At 38.5% G+C, this 18,402-nt stretch overlaps 1 protein-coding gene across 1 annotated transcript; it reads left to right on the plus strand.

The window, feature by feature from the left end:
* The first annotated feature begins 9,228 nt into the window (after nt 1-9,228).
* LOC143352966 (protein phosphatase 1H) lies at nt 9,229-12,025 on the plus strand. The gene is made up of 6 exons (XM_076786030.1): nt 9,229-9,666; nt 9,746-10,003; nt 10,079-10,296; nt 10,367-10,637; nt 10,714-10,973; nt 11,041-12,025. Exons 1-6 carry the CDS (start codon nt 9,481-9,483, stop codon nt 11,294-11,296), a joined length of 1,449 nt encoding a protein of 482 aa, XP_076642145.1. The 5' UTR covers nt 9,229-9,480; the 3' UTR covers nt 11,297-12,025.
* The last annotated feature ends 6,377 nt before the right edge of the window (nt 12,026-18,402 follow it).

Consider the following 18,402-nt stretch of genomic DNA (forward strand, 5'->3'; position numbering starts at 1 on the left):
GTTGCTGCACAAGAGACCCGAAAGGAAGCCAGAAGGAATTCAATACGCTTCCTTCTGACTCCCTTTCTTACAACGACGCTTTCGAGTTTTACAAACTAAATTTCGCAACGTATGTCGAGTAATTATTGCGGAGAAAAAGGTGTGAGTCGGAGAAGAAGTCTCCGATTCACGGGAGATCAAAAACGAATCAGGCAGAAAGCTCTGATTCTTTCGAAGACAGAAACAAAACCGAACCAGAGCAGAAGGCTCTGGATCGAGGGTGACGCGACGCGTACAATGCTTGCAGAACCAACTCCAGCCAGCATCGATACCCGACGTGTCCTCACGAAGAGCGATGGTCGAGAGAAGCGTTCAAACGATACCCTAAGTTTCCCCCACCCACCTGTCGCCAGGCAACGACTAGCGTTGAGGCGACTCGGGTGGACTTACGGCAGGGAGGATTTTACACGAGTGAACAGGTCTCTCGAACATCCCTCTCAATGGATCTACGCCGAGCACCGGTACCAACCGGTCTGGTACATACAAGCAAGGTCCGACACAGCATAAGGCTGTGTCGGAATCAAAAATCGAACCGAGCAAAGTGAAGTTACGGCAATAATTACTCGACATTTATACAATACTGATAAACAAGCTTAATAACTAACGCACGCACTCGAATCGAGCAATTATTGTGAGCCAAAAAAAAAAACTAAATCTGACAGAGTCTCTGAACAATTCCAGAGAAAATAAAAATGGAGCAGAAGGCTCAGATTTACGAGAAAGAAAAATGAAAGAAGCGAACCAGAGTAGTAGCCTCTGGTTCGAGGGTGACGTTACCAACTGGTCACAGCAGAAGGCTGTGACCCAAATCAACAAGCGAAACTAACAAAGTGAATCTAACACAATAATTGCTCGAGAACTAATACGAACTTATAAATACTGTGAAGTCTTCTTACTATTCGTTGTCTTCGTTCGACGATGATCATGCTGAACTGTTGCGATTTAACTGAAACAGACTAATAATAATTAGACACAAAATGGAGGAACACAGAAGTAATCGAAGAAGAAACGAGTCTTCGTACGATGCGTTGTCTTCGTTCGATGATAAATTTCTGCAACTGTTGTACTCAATCTGAAACAGATTAGTAATGATTAGACAGAAAACAATGGAGGAACAACGAGGTATAAGAAGACGATGAAATAAAGACAAAACGATGACCCCGTACACGAGTACGGCCTACCTAACATGCACACGAGTGCAAATCTACCAGCTCACAAGAGCCAAGCTAACCCCGTACACGAGTACGGCCTACCTAATAAGCACAAGAGTGCGAATCTAACCGACTCACGAGAGCCAAACTAACCCCGTAAACGAGTACGGCCTACCTAACATGCACAAGAGTGCAAATCTAACGGCTCACGAGAGCCAAACCAACCCCGTACACAAGTACGGCCTAACCGACAAGAAACTAAGAGTAGATGAAGTCAGAACTTCCATCTACTGAGGTGGCGCTTCGGGTCGCCCCGGGTTCGCCAATACCCGTACTCACCCACAGCAGTGAGTCCCTGAGGGACCTCCGTTCGGAGGAATACCAATTTAAAACCAGACATATAAATTTTAGAATAAGAACTTTTGAAAGTTCAGAAATAAATTTCAATTGGAAAGATGAACAATTCCAATCGAAAATAAATCAAACGAAATTGGGACGCAACGACATAAAGGCTAGGGTCATAGCAATTTTAAGAAACGGAACTTTTAAAAAATTCAGAAGCAAATTTCAATTAGAAATCCAGAAAAAATGTACGATGTTTATTGAATGAAAAAGTATTCCGAAACAAGAAGTGTGTGTTTCGATTAATAATTAAAAGGAGCTGCCAAGAAGGCGTAGGTGGGCCAAAGGTAAACAAGGAAAGCGCGAAGGAAAGCAGGAAGGACTTTGGGCCCACCCCATGCAAGTTTAAAATAAATTCAGACACACACAATTCAATTAAACACACAAGTTTTTATTATCAGTACGTCTTAAATTTTATTTCACAATGTTATCGCAAATTATAAATGAGCAGCTATTAGCTCGATATTATTCTCTATTTGTAAGATAATAGAAGATCTAACAAATAGAGAATATTACCGATTGCCCGGGTCTCACCACGAGGAGGTTGCTGCACAAGAGACCCGAAAGGAAGCCAGAAGGAATTCGATACCCTTCCTTCTGACTCCCTTTCTTACAACGACGCTTTCGAGTCTTACAAACTAAATTTCGCAGCGTATGTCGAGCAATTATTGCGGAGCAAAAGGTGTGAATCGGAGAAGAAGTCTCCGATTCACGGGAGATCAAAAACGAATCAGGCAGAAGGCTCTGATTCTTTCAAAGAAAGAAACAAAACCGAACCAGAGCAGAAGGCTCTGGATCGAGGGTGACGCGACGCGTACAATGCTTGCAGCCCAACTCCAGCCAGCACCGGTACCCGACGTGTCCTCACGAAGAGCGATGGCCGAGAGAAGCGTTCAAACGATACCCATTTCCCCCACCCACCTGTCGCCAGGCAACGACTAGCGTTGAGGCGACTCGGGTGGCCTTACAGCAGAGAGGATTTTACACGAGTGAACAGGTCTCTCAACCATCCCTCTCAATGGATCTACGCCGAGCACCGGTACCAACCGGTCTGGTACATACAAGCAAGGTCCGACACAGCATAAGGCTGTGTCGGAATCAAAAATCGAACCGAGCAAACTGAAGTTACGGCAATAATTACTCGACATTTATACAATACTGATAAACAAGCTTAATAACTAACGCACGCAATCGAATCGAGCAATTATTGTGAGCCAAAAAAAAACTAATTCTGACAAGTCTCTGAACAATTCCAGAGAAAATAAAAATGGAGCAGAAGGCTCAGATTTACGAGAAAGAAAAATGAAAGAAGCGAACCAGAGTACTAGCCTCTGGTTCGAGGGTGACGCTACCAACTGGTCACAGCAGAAGGCTGTGACCCAAATCAACAAGCGAAACTAACAAAATTAATCGAACACAATAATTGCTCGACAACTAATACTAACTTATAAATAATGTGGTCTTCGTTCGATGCGGTGTCTTCGTTCGATGTGGTGTCTTCGTTCGACGACAAAATTTCTCATCTGTTGCATTCACTCTGAAACAGACTAATAGTAATGAGACACAATACAATGGAGGAACCGAAGTAAAAAAAGACGACGAAAATAAGATGAAACGATGACCCCGTACACGAGTACGGCCTACCTAATATGCACAAGAGTGCGAAATCTACCCAGCTCACGAGAGCCAACCTAACACCAGCTCACGAGAGCCAAGCTAACCCCGTACACGAGTACGGCCTACCTACATGCACAAGAGTGCAAATCTAACAGGCTCACGAGAGCCATAACAACCCCGTACACGAGTACGGCCTACCTAATATGCACGAGAGTGCGAATCTAACCGGCTCACGGGAGCCATAACAACCCCGTACACGAGTACGGCCTAACCGACAACAAACTAAGAGTAGATGAAGACAGAACTTCAATCTACTGAGGTGGCGCTTCGGGGCGCCCCGGGTTCGCCAATACCCGTACTCACCCACAGCAGTGAGTCCCTGAGGGACCTCCGTTCGGAGGAATACCAATTTTAAATCAGATAGATAAATTTTAAAAGAGGAACTTTTGAAAGTTCAGAAATAAATTTCAATTGGAAAGATGAACAATTCCAATCGAAAATAAATCTAACGAGATAGGGACGCAACAACCTAAAGGCTAGGGTCGCCTCGGGTTTGCCAATACCCGTCTCACCCACGGCCCCATCCGTGAGTGAGCCCCTGAGGGACCTCCGTTCGGAGGAATACCAATTTTAAACCAAATACATAAATTTTACAAGAGGAACTTTTGAAAATTCAGAAGTAATGCTTAATTGGAAAGATGATCAATTTCAATCAAAAATAAATCTAACGAAATTGGGACGCAATGACCTACAAGCTCGGGTCGCCATGGGTTCGCTAATACCCGTACTCACCCACGGGCCCGGCCCGTGAGCGAGTCGCTAAAGGACCTCCATTCGGAGGAATACCAATTTTAAACCAGATAAATAAATTTTAGAAGAAGAACTTTTGAAAGTTCAGAAATAATTTTTAATTTGAAAGTTGAAAAATTTTAATCAAGAATAAATATAGCGAAATTAGAACGCAACAACCTACAAGTTTTTGTCGCCCCGAGTTCGCTAATACGCGTACTCACCCACGGCCCGGCCCGTGAGTGAGCCCCGAGGGACCTCCGATCGGAGGAATACCAATTTTATGTTAAAAATATAATATAATATAATTTGAAAATGCCAATTTTATGTCAAAAATATAATATAATATAATAAAATTTCAGAGTACTAATTTTGTGTCAAAAATATAATATAATGTAATTTCAAGAAAAGAAACTTGTGATAAATTCCGAAGCAAATTCGAATTAAAAATACAGAAATAATAACACTGTCCGACAAAATTAAACTTTTTTCGAGTTTTGCAATACCTGTTGGGTGATTCTTATACACTTTGTCATCCTAAAACCGAATCTGAACGTAGAATTGCTCCATCACGCAACGTTTTCGAAAAATTTTGGTTTTTGTAAAAATGTCCGATTTTGATACGAAACGACGTGTTACGCAAAAACTAAATACGCGAGAAAGTTCAAATTTGAGTCAAGAGATAGAGGGGTCTCTCCTCTACATATTCATATAGTCAATTATATTTGTATGTACTTCCTAATAGTTGTAAATGGTTGTTAAAGTTTGAAAATGTGCCGACGCGGGTACTTTGTACGCTCTATTTTTGTATTTATGTGAAAAATCCTTTATCTAGCAGGAATTTACTATACAGGAATGCATTCTACAGACATTTCTGGTAAAGAAACCATTCACGAAAAGTATTTGGTTCCCTTAATGTACGAGAAGGATCAGAAAATGTTAATTGACAGCGTGTGCGCGACGCGTTCGCGCCAGACGGCCATTGCAGCCTTTTCGCGACGCGCCAGGGCCGTCGCTATGCGTAGTCGACGTTGGTACCACTCAAGTATGTCTTTGCTTACTATGCCTAATTAAATACATTTTTTTTTGTCTTTTTGGGTGCCAATCATTACAAAAGATTATAAAAATACGAGTTATATTCACATTTCATTGTGGAAATGCTTAATAAAGAAAATTGAATGAAATGTGAATATAACTCGTATTTTTATAATCTTTTGTAATGATTGGCACCCAAAAAGACAAAAAAAAATGTATTTAATTAAGCATAGTAAGCAAAGACATACTTGAGTGGTACCAACGTCGACTACGCATAGCGACGGCCCTGGCGAGTCGCGAAAAGGCTGCAATGGCCGTCTGGCGCGAACGCGTCGCGCACACGCTGTCAATTAACATTTTCTGATCCTTCTCGTACATTAAGGGAACCAAATACTTTTCGTGAATGGTTTCTTTACCAGAAATGTCTGTAGAATGCATTCCTGTATAGTAAATTCCTGCTAGATAAAGGATTTTTCACATAAATACAAAAATAGAGCGTACAAAGTACCCGCGTCGGCACATTTTCAAACTTTAACAACCATTTACAACTATTAGGAAGTACATAAAAATATAATTGACTATATGAATATGTAGAGGAGAGACCCCTCTATCTCTTGACTCAAATTTGAACTTTCTCGCGTATTTAGTTTTTGCGTAACACGTCGTTTCGTATCAAAATCAGGCATTTTTACAAAAACCAAAATTTTTCGAAAACGTTGCGTGATGGAGCAATTCTACTTTCAGATTCGGTTTTAGGATGACAAAGTGTATAAGAATCACCCAACAGGTATTGCAAAATTTTTTTGGTGTTGGACAGTGTAATTGACGGCTTTCGTTGAATAACCACATATACCAAAATAGAAAATGTATATTTGTATTGTCACTTACCAGCTGTTGAAAGTTGACCAAGGTGAGCGGAGACGGCTTCCAGGAACCGCTGTCCGACCGCGAACCAGCTTAAGGTGGACCAGGGTTGACCAGTGATGTCCACTGCAGCTCTGGAGGATCCCTGGTCCACTCGAAGGTAGGTGAGGGTAGGCCAGGGTGGGCCAGGGCAGCTCTGGAGAACCTCTGGTCAACTGCAAGGTCCTTCGTCCTTCTGGTCCCGGAGCCCTCCCGTTCCGTCCTGAGTGCGCACCACGACTGACTGACTGAGCGCGGACGCCGTGGTGGGGTGCGCGGTGCGCGGTGCGCAACTCCCCCACCCCAAACTAACTTCGCCAGACTTCGATCGCCGCGATAGTAATTATTGATAAATTTGTTATTTCTGGCTGCTTAATGTTTATAACAATTTCTTTTGGTAATGGTATCAACAAGCAATCCCTTGACCATCTTGCCATCTAATTTTTTAGTAAAAATACCTAATAGATCTCGAGATACAGAGTAACTTTTGAACCATGAATATTCGCACGTATTAATTTATCGAACACATTTCACTGATAAATTTATTATTTCTGACTGTTTAATGTTTATAACAATTTCTTTTGGTAATGGTATCAACAAGCAATCCCTTGACCATCTTGCCATTTAATTTTTTAGTAAAAATAAATTATAGAACTCGAAATACAGAGTAACTTTTAATTTACGAATATTCGCACGCAGTAATTTATCGTACGTAATTCACTGTAAAATTTATTATTTCTGACTGTTTAATATTTATAACAATTCTTTTCGCCAATGATGTCGATAAGTACTCCCTTGACCATCTTGCCATTTAATTATTTAGTAACAATAAATTATAGAACTCGAAATACAGAGTAACTTTTAATTTACGAATATTCGCACGCAGTAATTTATCGTACGCAATGCACTGTAAAATTTATTATTTCTGACTGTTTAATGTTTATAACAATTCTTTTCGCCAATGATGTCGATAAGTACTCCCTTGACCATCTTGCCATTTAATTTTTTAGTAAAAATAAATTATAGAACTCGAAATACAGAGTAACTTTTAATTTACGAATATTCGCACGCAGTAATTTATCGTACGGAATTCACTGTAAAATTTATTATTTCTGACTGTTTAATGTTTATAACAATTCTTTTCGCCAATGATGTCGATAAGTACTCCCTTGACCATCTTGCCATTTAATTATTTAGTAAAAATAAATTATAGAACTCGAAATACAGAGTAACTATTAATTTACGAATATTCGCACACAGTAATTTATCGTACGCAATTCACTGTAAAATTTATTATTTCTGACTGTTTAATGTTTGTAACAATTTCTTTTGGTAATGGTATCAACCAGCAATCCCTTGACCATCTTGCTAACTAATTATTTAGTAAAAATAAATTATAGAAACCGAGATATAGAATAACTTTTAAGCCATGAATATTCGTACGTATTAATTTATCGTACGCAATTCACTGTAAAATTTATTATTTCTGACTGTTTAATGTTTATAACAATTTCTTTTGGTAATGGTATCAACCAACAATCCCTTGACCATCTTGCTAACTAATTATTTAGTAAAAATAAATTATAGAAACCGAGATATAAAATAACTTTTAAGCCATGAATATTCGTACGCATTAATTTATGTACGCAGTTCACTGTAAAATTTGTTATTTGTGGCTCTTTAATGTTTATAACAATTCCTTTCGCCAATGATGTCGATAAGCACTCCCTTGACCATCATGCTAACTAATTATTTAGTAAAAATAAATTATAGAAACCGAGATATAGAATAACTTTCAAGCCATGAATATTCGCACGCATTAATTTATCGTACAGGTAACTCCGGTAACGCAAAAACCATTTCGGGCCACCTCAGTTCTTATGTGGATTACCAAACAAAAAGTTTATGGCATCCATATAAGAACTGCCTCGGTGCGACCGTGTCCCGGCGTTGACAATAGCTCAGCTGGTCGAGCTCGAGGCCGGCCTCGGGTGAACGTAAACCTTTTGTTTACGTCTGTTGTCATACTTGTCGCGAGGCCATCGTTTCCAAAATTCCGAAATATCAAATCCGCTGCCCATCGTCCTTGGCTCGCTTGATTTACCGCCTTATCATCTCGCCGTTTGTATAAACCTTACCCCCTGTTATAATATAAATGTTTATAACCATTCCTTTCGCCAATGATGTCGACGAGCTCTCCCTTGACCATCTTGTCACCTAATTTTTTAGTACAGATAGATGATAGAACTCAAGGTACAGAATAACTTTTGAACCATGGATAAATGTACACTGATAAATTTATTGTCTCTGCTTGTTTAACGATTATAAGAATTCCTCTTACGAATGATGCTATCGAATACCCTCTTGGCTATCTTACCACCTAATCTTTTTAGTAAAAATGGCTAATAGTATTCGAGATACAGAGTAACTTTTAAAGCATGTCTTGAGCATGTCAAAGTAACTTTTATGCATGATTATTCGAAGTATACAAGATACTCGATTCTCGATTTCTAATTAAGATGCGTACTCCTACATCTCGTCTGTGATATTAGTTCCACAAAATTAGTTCCGACCGATACGGTAGGATGTGATACAAAAATGGTAAGTGGGCTCTAGATAGCTCTAGAGCCCTGCGGAGGTCAGCAAAAAAATACATTGGGCGATTGGTCTACTCCTTTTTCTACTACATAATTTTCGAATTTCACAATTAATATTAATTAATATTTTGCAAGACTTTTTTATAGCGAAAATTTGTGTTGTTTAAATGAAATATACATGAGAATGTATAGTAAATTTTAATATAATTTCTTTTTTAAATTCAGTTACAAAATATATTCAAAAAGATGCGTATTAATAGTGCTAGAAAATTGTAGGAATGCGAATAATAATTATACGTATGGAGAAATGTATAAATAAAATGTATAAAATACATGTATGCGTAAAGTTATTTACGTTCAATATTTATGGAAATTGTGTTTCTACAATTTGAAAACGTGGTATCTATTTTTATTAATATTGTATTGATAAATTTAATTATAGATTCATAACATAATGACAATCAAATAAAAAAATATAATTTGACCATATAGTCGTAACATCACAGACACAACAACTCAGTTATTTGTATTTGACCAGATTTGATAATTTTCGTGGATCTAGTTCCAACATTTATCGTTTGTCAGCGTAGAGGGCGTAAAAAACGACTTGTTTTTGTGTGAGACACGAATCCCCATATGGTGATTGGTCTACTCCTATACCTCGTCTGTGCTAAAAATGATTCTGGAACTGCTGACAGCTTCAATCGACAGTGACACAAAAAGGCACAGTGTATGTCCGGTCTATTCTGTGACTTGTTCGTGGTTCCATGTTATTAATGTTACCATAAGTGCATATACATATTTATAACTTAGTCAAAAATAAAACATAATTAAAATGCTACTACCAAAAGTGTTATTTTCCTTCTAAAATATGTGTTATGTCAGAGTTAATTAAGTTTATCACACATTGTAATTGTCATATTTGTGTCCCTACATAGCAGACAAAAATGCTAAACAGATTTAAATCAGCGTTTATGAATGCTGTGGGTGCAAGTGAGCTTGGCCTACAATATCCTAACGATTCGGATAATGACGCGATAACGGATTATATTAATTCTAATTTTACCACAGAAGTAGAAAATAAACCATACAGTCGTCCAAGTTTTCTAGGATTAACAGCAGAGGAGACCCAAGTGTGTAATTGTCTAAAGTACAATGACTGTTATAGTAGTATGTTCTTGATAATAACTAGATGAAATTTATGTTCCATAGGTAAGTGCTGATCATAGAGTTAGACCAATCATAGTTCCAAGAGATCTGAGTCGATTACCATGGTGTGCTGGTTACGCAGAATGTATAAATGCTGGGAAAAGTACTTGGAACGAAGATCAAGCCTCTGCGACAAGAGGGGATCTAAAATTAGATGATATTAATGTTACATTACCTTATGTTATGTTTTCTATGTTTGATGGACACGCTGGTTACCAAGTTGCTTTGACCGCAAGGCTACAATTACACAAAATAATTCTTGTAAGAACAGTTATTCATTAATTTGTATTGATTTCTGTCAAGGATAGGTTTTCTAACATTTATCGTATTTTTCAGGAAAGGTTAATGGCAATACCAGGGAATATGTTACTAAACGAGGACGAAGACGAACTGATAAAGGGAAGAGATTTAGTTATCGGTGCTATTGAGCTAGCATATAGACAGATGGATCAAATGGTAGAAGCTCAAGCTCAAAATGGAGGTGGTGGTTGCACAGCAATCACCATTTTATTCCTTAATGGTAGATTATATGCAGCAGGTGCTGGAGATTCTAGGTAAAAATTCAATTTCTTAAACACACAATACAATGTTTGAAATATTACCTAATGACTATCCAATGAACAGGACTGTACTCGTGATGGAAGAAGTACAATGTGCGCTGACAAGAGATCATACTCCCGATTCGGAGTCAAATCGTGTCAGAGCACTGGGTCTTTTAAGAAGCAATGAGCTACTGAAAAGTCATTTCACGCCATTAGAATTTCGAGAACGTCCTTTACGAAAAGAATTAGGCTCTATGGTTTTATATAGGGAACCTTACATGACTGGTTGGGCGTATAAAGTATTAACTCATTCTGATTTGAAACTACCTCTTATTTCTGGTCATGGGAAAAGGGTGATTATTTCTAATGTCTTTGCATATCGATTAACGATAATTGTGAATAGAGATTCATTGGTGGGTTCTTGTTTAGAGTCGAGTGATGGGAACTATAGGGGTGACACGCGGATTTGGAGATCATGGCTTGAAGGCAGCCAATACAGGAGTGAACATAAAGCCATTCCTGTCGTCTCAGCCAGAAGTACATTCCATAAGTTTGGATAACTGCAATCTCACGGAACGTGATTGCGTTATCGTGGCCACAGATGGACTCTGGGATGTAGTATCAGATAAGGCAGCAGCAAATATACTCAGAAAGACTCTGGCTCCTGATACACCATCGCTGGAATATAGGTATTTTGTCTTGTGAATGAGGATGTACGTTCTAACAATGAAGTTTACAAAAATATTTTCATTCTAGGCTCACAATGGGTGCTCAAGAATTAGTACAAGCAGCGAGAGGTAGATTAATCGGTAGAGTTTGGGTAGGTAAATCGGAAAATCCCGAAGAACAAGACGAAAAGTTTTTACCAATGGCATCGGTCGATGACATCAGTGTTTTAGTAGTACCGTTATACCCCTATTCATGCGAGCATAAGCAATGGTTGAAAACGCTGCATCAAGAGAGACGATATTCTATGGATTCGATCCACATATCATCCAACAACTCCACATAATATACAACCAAAATTCCCGAAACTGATTAATTTGTATTTTAGTAGGAGAGTTACAATTGAACGAGAATATTCACAAATTAGTGTAGTAACCGAACACCGAATCATAATTACTTTTACATTGCTTTGAAAAAGTAATATTTCATATTGCAATATACATATATTGCAGTTTTAAACTTTCCAACAGGTTTTCATTTTGATTGATAGTTGATCGTATACTGCCACCTTTCAAGAATGTAAATTAGAAGAATGCCATAACTATGAATAATTATTTAACGGAACATTCCAGTTTTAGAGTGTTGAGCATAATGTAACTTGATTTTAAGTGTTATGCAGCATCCAAAGTAGACGACAATGTTTGTTTGTTTTCGTAATGCGTGTGCATTATTTTACGTGCATCACGAACATCATTGAAGATATTTAAGTAGTGAACGAATTTGTACGCAAGTGATCTTATCGGTATCATAACATCGTATTGTGACAAATCATTTTGTTAGTTAATTTTGTATTTATTTTTATTTTATTATAATTACTTGGAATCAGTATATACGAACTATCTTTAAGTGGTTGATCCACCTAAGACCAGAAATAAAAACGTTGTATATAAAAGGTGCATTGCTTTTTTTAGCAATGAATATAGGAATGTAAGTTTTATCTCGTCTTTATATATTCTATTTTTATTTTGGTGTAAACATTGTAATTGAAAAATTAAATAAACGTTCATTGTATTCATTTAGACTGCTACAACCTCGTCTGTGACTACTAATTTAACTTGATTACTTTCTTTTGATAGATAGCAGCTTCATATTAACACTTTACCTACCAGAAGAATATTAATACGATTCTCAATGAATTTTTATAGTTAATTTTTATAGTTTTCTATAGTTAAAACAGTAACTGTTAATCATAGACACTAAAGAGTTGCAAAATACACACCGGTAGACAATGATTTGAAAAATAAAAAGCTTCTTTAAGAGACTGGTTAAACAGGTTAAAATTTTCCTTTGTGCGCATGCGGGTGTCTGATTCAAATGTCCTATTCTACTTCGCCGCCATTTCAAATGAAGTGAAACTCTAACTTAACGAATTTCAAACGTTTCCGAATTATATGATGAAATATGAAAAAATGCCTACGTTAAAAGAAAAATTGTTATAATAATATATAAATATTTTTCAGATCTAGAGTAGTGATTTCACGTTATCACAAGAGACTCTAGTAAACAATCAATTTTAAAGGAACTGCTTTCCTGGGAAAGATGATTAAATATATCGATTTCAGAGAACGCTTGGAGATACTATCAACAATGACTGGTATCATACATGTCAGATTAATTGTTTTGGATGTTTGTTGACTCTAGGAAACGGTATCATGTTGGAAACATCTAGAATAGTATATCAATCATGTGAACACAGATAATCTTTGTTGAGTCATCAATACCCCGCGGATCTTTAAAAACAGATTATTATATATAGTATGTATGAGTGAATATTCTGAGTCATCTCGACACTTTATATATTATTAATAGTATATTATATATTATTAATGTATCTTTAATCATTGGCCCTTTGCATTCCCAATTTTTTTTCAATTTTCTTCCCAACGGGTCCCTATCATTTTAAGTGTTTTATTTACAGTGTACCTACTTCAAAAAGAACAGTTTTAAACAATCTCAAAAATATAATGCGTGTTTTAACTGGTGATTCATTAGATGTGCAAATTAATTTTTAGCCTTTTTTCATGAGCTCAATGACTATTTAAAAACAATTAAAGTTACACTGTATTCTCTGAAATAGTCTATTTCTACGCATTTGCTCTTATTATTAATTACTATAGTGGTTGAAGGGTCCGAAGCCGAGATAATTTTACCATCGGTTCCGAATTCATTTAAATCGACAAAGAAGTGCAAAGGGTTAAGGACAGTTCACACTGTGAGAACCAAAATCACTATAATAGTTCCCTATTGATCCGAAAAAGTTCCCTCGAAGATCATTCCAAGTCGGCAAGTCGGCTAATGGAGAGCCTTTCTTCCCCCGTAATTGAAATGAATGAGAAACCCCAATTCGGCAATTGGCGGGGAGCTCGACACGCCGTTCGATTTCTTCATAAACGGTCGCATTGAAGGAATAACGCGGCCATCCTGCTTAACAAACGAAAATTGATGGGGTTTCACAATTTGACTGACGTAATTCGCGTTCGCGTTTAGTTCGGCGGAACGGCGGCGCGGGTTGGTTTTTTAGCGAGCCGTCGCGTCGGACATGTTTTTCCCGGCCGGCGAGTTATAGCGTGGCTATCTGTCACAGTCATCATCGATGTGCAACTTTAAGGATACCAAGGGACGTAATGCTTCTCCCGGTAAGGGTGGCGAAAGAAAGGATAAAACAGAAAGTCGGGGGGTTAGGGAGGGGGGGGGGAGGCAGACAGAGAAAGTGAGAAAGAACCGGTAACTTACGGTGTATCGGAATGGCCGCAAGTTAGGGGTCTCGTGCTACCTCGATACATCATCGTTAGAGAACTTTGGACGGCTTCCCGGTTACGCCATTGATGGCTTCCTCTGATAGGACATGATGTATCTGCCTCTCATTGCTCGGCAACGTGGAAGTAGCAGTCGGATGCAATTTGAAAGTAAAAATACGAATTAAGCGATGGCAAAGCATTTGTCGACGGCCCCCGGTCTCGTCTATCAATCACGTGATTCATACGGTGTCCTATTTCCAACGACACCCGCCGGACAGCAACTGTTTACAATTGATCAACGTTTCTTTCGTGTTCCCCCCCCCCTTCCGGTAACAGTTCGGCCTGCTGCTCGAGTCGCTCGCCAGGATTTTCCCCGAGTGTTCGCCGTAATTTGTTGCCATGCATTCCTCAGCGCGCGCCAAGTCAACTTCGCCTCGTTAGTTCCTCAGGTGGCTCGTGCCCGTTGTCAGCTGTCTTAGTGTCCTCGTACCTAATGTCCCTTAGCTGTAAACTCGCGCCTAGTTGCCGAACGTGATGCAACGGATAATGCGACAAGTTTGCTACCAAGGGATTATGTGACCAGTATTCCGTCCGTGTCTTCCCGCGCGTTCACGGTCTCCATATTTTAGGGAAATCCCACGCTGTCCTTCTTCGACCTGTGCGCTAACAACGTCCGTCCGTTAGTCGACAAAAATATACAGTGTGTCCCACCAACTCTGTCCACTTGAATATCTCGGTTATTTCAAACAATACGAGAAAATGTTGGTTACAGAAGTTGTAGGGTTGATGAAACTACATAATATAAATGATATTCTTTCAAGTGGAAGAGTAGAGAAGATGTGGAGGTCACCTTTGTTTTTTTTTTGTATTCTGAGTATAAAAGTACCGAAGTGTATTTGTCCTAAAACTTACCGTCGCACAGTGGTCCCGATCGATGAATTAGGAGGAGTGCAGAACCCAAGTTACTAAATGTTACTAATTCAAACTATTTTTAAGCAAGAGTAACACTCCTGTACTCGATAGAAATTCAATAGCTTTTCGCCTTTAGTTGCCATTTTGTGATAAATAATTTTTTTGAAGACAGACTGCGTGCTATAACTCGGCGGGACATGGTTATTCACCTGAAAGAATTAGGCCTTATGCAATCGACTATGACCAAGAATCGTCATATGCTCATCAATTATTTAGAGAATGAGCTGGAAAGTGCAGGAGGTCAACAATTTTCAAGTGGAACGGGTGCCCGCGGGCACGGCTCCGGGCAAGGGCGCTCTCCGATGCCCGCGGGCACAGCCACGGGCAAGTAGAATACCGAATTATCATCAGAGGAATGCTAAATTGAAAAATAATCATCTGTCCCAGTAAGTTATACATTTTTTAATCATAAATTGCATCACCATATCTCGAAAACTATTCATCGCATCGTCTTCGTTATGGTCTCATTCAATTTAGAATGAAAAAATATATAAATAATGGTATTGTGCTCAACAGAAAAAATGATTTTAGTATTTTTTCCTCCTGATTCGTCCATTGGGACCACTGTGCGTCGCTGAGATATTTGACTCTTTTGATACTATTACTTTCATTATGGAACGTATTCAAGGATATGCTCATTATGTCAAATGTAAACATTGGTAGGCTTCCGACGTCTCTCAGTGTCAGTCAGTTCCTCAGTTAGTGAACAGTCAATATGAAATTTTCATTCGAAGAACAATTAGAGATGCTTCTAATTTATGGAGAAAGTAAGAGAAACGCAATTGCGGCTCGAAATTTGTACGGTGAGAGATGTCCAAACCGCGTATAGTATACCCTTCGCACAAGATTTTTGAAAGATTGTGTAAAAAATTAAAAGAAACTGGAAGTCTCGCTGTTCGTAAGATCAATCGTGAAAAGCCTGTAGTGATGAAGATAATGAATGTTGTTGCAATGGTACGTCATAATCCTCGTATCAGTGTACGTCGGATTCAGCGCGAATCTGAAGTCAGCAAAAGTAGCGCATCACGAATTCTCACTCGTCGCAAATATCATCCGTGCCACGTTAGCCTCCGCCAGAAATTACATGAGATGGATTATGTGAATCGTGTTAGATTTTGTGGATGGGCTCAAGAGCAGCTGCAAATCAATCCACTTTTTTTTTTCTTTAATACTATTTACCGATGAGGCTACTTTTACCAGCATTGGGCGTGTTAATTCACATAACACGCATTATGGGTCAGTACAAAATCCTCGCTGGCTACGAGAAATTGATCATCAAAGACGCTGGTCCATTAACGTGTGCTGTGGAATCATAGGGCAACAAATAATTGGGCCTTATTTCATTGACGGCACTTTTACCGGTCAAAAATATGATACGTTCTTAGGAAATACATTGCCAAATTGATTAGAAAACGTGCCATTAAGCGTTCGTCAGACAATGTGGTATCAGCACGATGGATGTCCAACATACTACGCTCGAAGGGCGAGAAGTACACTTAATGAAATATTCTGAAATCGATGGATAGAACGCGGTGGCACTATTTGCTGGCCAGCTCGAAGTCCAGATTTAACACCCCTACATTTTTTCTTGTGGGGACCATTGAAAAATATTGTGTATCGAGGAGATGCACCAACAACTCCGGGGGGTATGAAGCTACGAATTACCTCATCGTGTGCTACAATAGACGCTCCGACAATAAGACGTGTAAGAGACGCAACAGTTCAGAGACTGGAACGTTGCATCGCTGCAATTACTCGCGGACAATTGCGCAATCAGATTACGGTAGTCGATTACAAAAGAGCACGTAGTTGTCGTGACCATGTTCCGGGATTTTTGTTCCGCGGAACGCGATAGGCGGCTCGTTAGGAAATCTGCAGATTATAAAAGGAGGATTATCTAAAAAATTTGTACTCGACGCCAGAGAAAGGAGGAAGGAACGATTACCCGTCGGCCCACATGCATACACTTACACGCCTATCGAGAGAGAGAGAAAGAGCTGCTTGAACGAAATTAAGTTTTTTTTTCTGCTCGCGCGCGCGCGCGAGTCCTTTATACAGCGTCACGGAAATAGACTTCCGCCGGCCCTTTGAAAACTATTCTCATTTTCCGCCACGATAAAAAGGGAACAAACCGGGAAAGAAACGAGTGTCCGCGACAAGGGAACAAATTAACGTAATGACAGATATTTCCCGTGAGATGCTGAAAGGGTTACGATTCTCCTGTTGGTCCCGAGGCCAAAGCGGAATCCGCTCTCCTCTTCCTCGTACAGAGGACGCGGGGCTCGTAATCAAATCTCGTTCGTTTCCTATACCGGATCAAAGAAATGATCATTAAACAGCGAATAAGCAAAACACGGGAATAAAAAGCGTTTCGAGGGTCTTCATTAAATTTTCCTGTTCTTGTTCCGTTGTGCGTTTATACGCCTACTTGAGTCATTCAATATATGAGCCGCTCAGTGCACACATCGATTAACTCCACTTTTTGAAAAATCTTAAATTTAAGTGTCAAAACACTTGGTATAGTCATAACTTTTTATATTTATAATAACTTTCCTCAATAATAAAGATTAGCACCATTAAACGGCAAAATTGTTTTGGCCATTGAATAATAAGTAATTTATTTCAGAAGCCATTTTGATTAACTCCATACTCTAATGTAAATCGTTTCAGTAACGCTGTATCTGTTCCGGCCGTGCATCAACATGTAAAAAGAAAGCGCCATTTCATCTAATCCAAATGACCCACCAAGATTTTTTGTCAACAAAACCTTTAGAACAATCAATCATTAACAGAAAAGTAACCGTCACAGGGCTTCCAGTAAATTGGCTTAAAATACGCTGGATAAAGTTAGAAAGGTCCAAACCCCATCTCATACAATTCAAATCTGACTATAATGAAGATACAGAATTTAAAGCCATTAATATAAGAAAATCTGTAGTAGGTAGACCGCAAAGTTTGAAAAATATAGATCAGCCTTTATTATATCCTAAAGGTAGAACTGTGACAAGGGAAAAATGGAGAGACACGATGGACCTGCTAAAATTCATTCCTCCTGCTAAACATGATTACTATAAAAACTTGACAACAAATCGAAATGACGAATCCTCACATACAGCTGATGAAGACGACATTATTTATAATATTGCTGAATTATAATACTGCTATGAATTAATCACAGAAAATATATTATAACAGAACTGTCACCATTCATTTTTATGGAAAAGCTGTAATAAAAATATATAATAACTAACTTTTTCTGTAATAAAAAACCTAAAAATTTAATGACTGAATTCAACTTTATTACTTTTTTCAGTTGCCAAATCGATTAACTCCACCAGTCACATAAAAACTGTAACATTACTGACGATTATTTTTTGACTATTCTTTCTTATTAATTTTATATACCGTTAGATGAAAGTTATATCTGTATTTATGCATTCTACATTATATATTTGAATTTATATTATAACAGGAATTTAAAAAAACGATATACATTACTTCATCGCATTTCTCAACTTTTTGTTTTATGGAGTTAATCGATGTGTGCACTGAACGGCGAAGAACAATGTAGAAGAACAGGTACTTCAGACTATAAACTATCATGTAACTTTTAACCATCGTGTCGATTGTACACCAACATATGTCATTCAATAGATGTAGAAGAACAGGGACTTCAGACTAA

This window comes from Halictus rubicundus, chromosome 3 (assembly GCF_050948215.1).
Source record: "Halictus rubicundus isolate RS-2024b chromosome 3, iyHalRubi1_principal, whole genome shotgun sequence".
In the NCBI taxonomy this organism is placed as follows: domain Eukaryota; kingdom Metazoa; phylum Arthropoda; class Insecta; order Hymenoptera; family Halictidae; genus Halictus; species Halictus rubicundus.